General features: G+C 35.8%; 1 protein-coding gene across 1 annotated transcript; it reads left to right on the top strand.

The window, feature by feature from the left end:
• Positions 1-708: 708 nt before the first annotated feature.
• Positions 709-4,378, top strand: LOC149234072 (fructokinase-like 1, chloroplastic). The gene is made up of 5 exons (XM_089371734.1): positions 709-1,040; positions 1,176-1,372; positions 2,170-2,834; positions 3,060-3,558; positions 3,686-4,378. Exons 1-5 carry the CDS (start codon positions 928-930, stop codon positions 3,853-3,855), a joined length of 1,644 nt encoding a protein of 547 aa, XP_089227860.1. The 5' UTR covers positions 709-927; the 3' UTR covers positions 3,856-4,378.
• The last annotated feature ends 411 nt before the right edge of the window (positions 4,379-4,789 follow it).

Here is a 4,789-nt window from a genome sequence, read left to right on the forward strand (position 1 = left end):
TGAAATTTAAATTTAAATGAGAATACTTTAATTTTGAAAATAAAAACTTAAATATTTTTAATATAATGAAAAAATATTTTTAAACATTGCATTTTACAATAAATTTATAAATATAGTTAAATTATTAATATGTATTCAAATATTTTTATATTTAAAATATTAGTAGAATTAGCTAGATACAATGGTTACATTTTATTCCTATTCATTTTTTATGTAAACACTTAGTGAAATTATGATGAATAATAATTAGTAATAAATATATTATTTATGTAAATATAAACTATGAAATAATAACATAAATCATCCCTAATTTTATACCTTGCATTCTATTTTGCAAAAGCTACCATAATACTTTCAATTTATAACTCAAGATTCAATCTTGAAAAATAATATTAAAATACAAATATTTTTTTCCAATGTTAAACCTTATAACTTGACTATGCTAACTAATAGTGAAAATGGATTGCAAGACTAATAATAAATAATACTTTGGTTTGGTGTAATTCAAACAAAATTGTAAAAACCTTTATTTTCAATGTAGGTCGTTTATAATTTTTAGTTAGGACTGATTAGAATATGGGTGGTTTATAATTTTTAGTTGGGACAGATTAGAATTATCATTTTTAGTTAGGACTGATTAGAATATGGGTCATTTATAATTTTTAGTTGGGACTGCATTAGAATAAGGCTGTACACGTGACTCTGGACCTTAAACAAGGCCTATCGGAGAACTCAAGCTTCCAATATCTAAAACAGTAAAGACGAGGCGCATGGTTAATGGGGTACGAAGAGTCGATGACTTTGGGGACGATTTCTAGAAGGATAGTTTCATAGAGAAACAGCTTTTGAGACTGAACTGTTATCAAAATGCTATGCTATTAAATATATCATACAACACAACTTACAGAACTTGTTTGCCAAGCTTTCATGGGTTCCTCGGTACTGCAACTTCCTTACTTCTTCACAGGCAGCTACTGCAATGCCACTTGCACCTCCAACGTACTTATAGGATTTAAAGTTCCTCCCTTCGTCCTACCCAGGTCAGCCTTATAACTTCTATTGCTTCTTATTCTTGCTGCTAATCTCAGTACGTGCATTACATATTAGACAGTAGGGATGGATGTATTCAGATTGAATGACCGACTGAATTATCCAACTGGTTTATGTCTGTGTAGGACACATCTTAAAACATCTTTATTATGTTTTAGCCCTTCTCCTATTGCTTGTCCTTGCCGTTGCCCTGTCCCCCTGTCCAGAAAATGTCATAAGCAGCAGCTGCTAATTATGAGAGCAGCATCATCCCCAGAAGTAGAAGAAGATAAAGAAAGGGATAGCTTCGATCAGGGGGCTCCCCCTAAAGGCCGAAAGAGAGGTATGTAGTTGTTTCTTTCTTTCCCACTAGTAAGGGTTCATTAATTTTTGTCACTTGAACTTTAGGGGCTTATTGCTGCATTGCTATTTTTCCTTTTCCTTATGCATGTTTCCTTTGGTGAGGTCATTGCACAGCGTATTCATTGCTATCATATTAATATTAATTTTCTGATGCAAGGCTATGCAGTAAACCCAAAAATGGTCAATTTTTCCTTGGCTTGCAACACAGAATTCTCTGATCTCATAATACTCATCAACAATCATAATATGGGAGCTAACGATGATTCAAATTAAAATCAACTTTACAATAAATAGATTAAAAGTAGAGGAGGTATTACCCTTGCAACCAGCAGGCCCAACCCAATGACCCATCCAGACCTACAAGCTTTCTTGTCTCTTATTAGTTATACCTATGAGAAAATAGTTACTTGTAGCTGCTGGCAACATTATCCCTAACCTAAGATTTTCTGATTTTATACTCAAGTTGTTCTCTATCACGACATTGAGTTCTAACTTATTTCAGTTTAGTGAACTGTCATTCTTACCCTAATTTTTGTTCACTCTAATTACAAAATAGCTATATAATCCTATTTTATCTTCACGCAACCACTTTCTTCACAGTTCACCAAATGTGCTTATGCAACTTATTTGTTTTCAATTTGGAAAAAGCGCACATACACCTTATTTTCACTAGGCAAATGTACTTCTGCACCATTTTCTTGAGGTCTTTGTTATGTAAGATTGCTATTTGCTACATTTCTCTCATAGCTTCGCTTTTAATTTTGTGAAAAAATGTAGGTAGTGCTGTTTCTGGATCAAAGAAAATAGGCAGGAGAAAGAAAAATGAACATACAGAAACTAAAGAGGCAGAAGGTGCAAGTGATGGAAGAAAGACTCGCAGGAGAAGGAAAAGTGAAGAGAAAGAAGTTAAAGTGACAGAAAGCAAAGGAGATATGCAGAGAGAAAAAACTCTTGAAAATGAAGATGAAGATCTACAGTTGGAAGAAAATGATGATGAATGCCATGGGAATAACTATGAAAATAATTGGCCACCTTTAATCTGTTGTTTTGGGGCAGCACAAAATAAGTTTGTTCCCATTTCTGCAAGACATAAGGCTCCAGAGTTGTATATGACATCTGAGGGGCTTCACTGGAATCCTGCAGAATTTGTTAGGGCACGAGGAGGACCCCCATCTAGTGTGGCTATTGCACTTGGTCAGTTAGGTGGCAGAGTCGCATTTATGGGCAAAGTTGGTAATGATGCATTTGGTCGTCAAATGGTTATCACCTTGAACATGAACAATGTTCAAACTCGTGGTATTCGAATTGATTCCTCTTCATCCACATCGGTTTCTTATATGAAGTTAACCTACCAAAAAGGAAAATTAAGGATGAGTGACATGAGACCATGTGCAGAAGACTCTCTTCTCATTTCTGAGATCAATGTAGATCTATTGAAAGAGGTAGCATTTCATTGGATCAAATTTCCCTCTGTTTCACAATCCCTTGTTTTAGTTCATCCACTTGATGAGTTCCCTCTCTCTGTTATGGCAATGTCATCGTTTCAGAAATGCCAGAACAACCTGTATCTCACAAACTGTTTTTTACTGTTCCTCATTTTGATAAAGAAATTTTATGGAATTAAGGACTATTTACAATGATTTGATATTTAAAACTTTCCTGTGCAGGCTAGGATGTTTCATTTCAATTCTATGGTTCTCCTTACAAAGTCCATGCGGTCAACTCTTCACGCTGCAGTCAAGTTCTCAAGGAAGTGTGGTGGCATTGTCTTCTTTGATGTAAATCTACCATTGCCACTTTGGAGGTCCCGTGATGAGACATGGACACTTATTCAGCAATCATGGAATTTGTCGAATGTTATTGAGGTAAGCAAGCAAGAGTTAGAGTTTTTGCTTGGTGAGGACTACAGTAAGAAAAGAAGAAATATGAGTCTTAAATACTCTGCACGTTCAGACAGAGAAATGAAACCACAACAGCATAACTGTTATACACGGGAGGAACTTTTGTCAGTATGGCATGATGATATAAAGCTTTTGATTGTGAATGCTGGTGCAAATATATACTACTACACACCAACATTTGAAGGTTCAGTACCAGGGGCAGAAGCCGTTTTGGTTACTCCCTTTATCAGTGACAGGTCTGCCAGCGGTGATGCTTTTGTTGCAGGTAATATTATAGAGAATTTTTGTTCAATTTAGGATTTCCTGGCCAGAGATGTCATCCATATGTGTTGGTGGAAGCATTAAACATGGGTGTGGGACTTAAGGTTGTTTGTCACTTGTGTGTGTAGCAGATCTCCTGAGATTGTTGGTCATGGAACCAGAGCTATATGTCCATCAAGTGAACTTGGAGAAGGCACTAAGATACGCCACCACTTCAGGAATCGCAGCGCAATGGGACATCAAGAATTGCGTTAGGCAGTATGCACCTGACAGTATAGAATATAAAATGAGGAAGGATTAAATGGCATTGACTGGCTTCTTTCAAGAAAATTGGCTCTGCCTGCAATGCACTGGATCATGGATTTATGGAAACTGTTTTCGTCCATCTTTGCATTCTGCTTGGATATATAATAGCAGCACACTCTGTTTCAATTCAACAAGGAAAAAGAACGTGTAGTTAGAAGATAAGGCAAGGAATTTTATTTGGAGAGAAGAAAGATGTTTTTTTCAAGTGATCTTAAGTCCATGCAAATATATTAACTCATATTCTTACGTTGTCAATCTATGTTGCATGGTAGGTCATGATTGTATGTCGCGAGTTCTGCTTTTGAAAAATTTCAACAGGGCTACTAGTGGCAAGAAATTTTGAATTATTTAACTGTAGTCTTCAAGCAGGAGCTTGGAGTTGGATAGTGAGATGATTAATTGTCTCTAATTGAAGAAAGATATTGGAACTGTAACAGCTCAAGCCATTAAAATGTATGCCACAGTTGGTATGCAACTGTGCTATTGCATTCTGACAGCAAATTATTTAAATTGTGACAGCTGATTATGAATCACATCAATAATGGTTTTTTTTTTAAATATGAACATTAGCTGATCATGAATGGGATTAATCTGTCTTATGATTATTATCATTAGTGTTACCCAGAGATTTATGGAAGAGGAGCAGGGATGACAGTTGTTTCAGATTTCATAAGGTTGTTGCAAGTGCTTAACTGGACCTTGGTTCATTTCCAGGTGGCCAACTGGGGGTAAGTGTCCACCACAACAGAAACATCCCATAAAACCTCATTGACCTAATTCATATTTGGTTACAGGACCTGTGGTTCTGGTTCTTAATTAGGGGTAGGTGAACTGTAACACAACAGGCAGTTGTGTTGATTGTGTTTAGCTTTCATAGTGAAATTAGTTATGTTGCATGGGGACTGGTTCCCACTTTTAACACTAATGTT

This window comes from Pinus tabuliformis, chromosome 8, assembly GCF_031772625.1.
Source record: "Pinus tabuliformis cultivar Carrire ecotype Pingquan chromosome 8, CPIR1, whole genome shotgun sequence".
Classification (NCBI taxonomy): Eukaryota; Viridiplantae; Streptophyta; class Pinopsida; order Pinales; family Pinaceae; genus Pinus; species Pinus tabuliformis.

Coding starts and splice junctions, on each gene's coding strand:
- LOC149234072 (XM_089371734.1), top strand. CDS start 928: ATGGGTTCCTCGGTACTGCAACTTCCTTACTTCTTCACAGGCAGCTAC. Junction 1,041..1,175: donor CCTCCCTTCGTCCTACCCAG/GTCAGCCTTATA, acceptor ATGTCTGTGTAG/GACACATCTTAAAACATCTT. Junction 3,559..3,685: donor CGGTGATGCTTTTGTTGCAG/GTAATATTATAG, acceptor TGTGTGTAGCAG/ATCTCCTGAGATTGTTGGTC.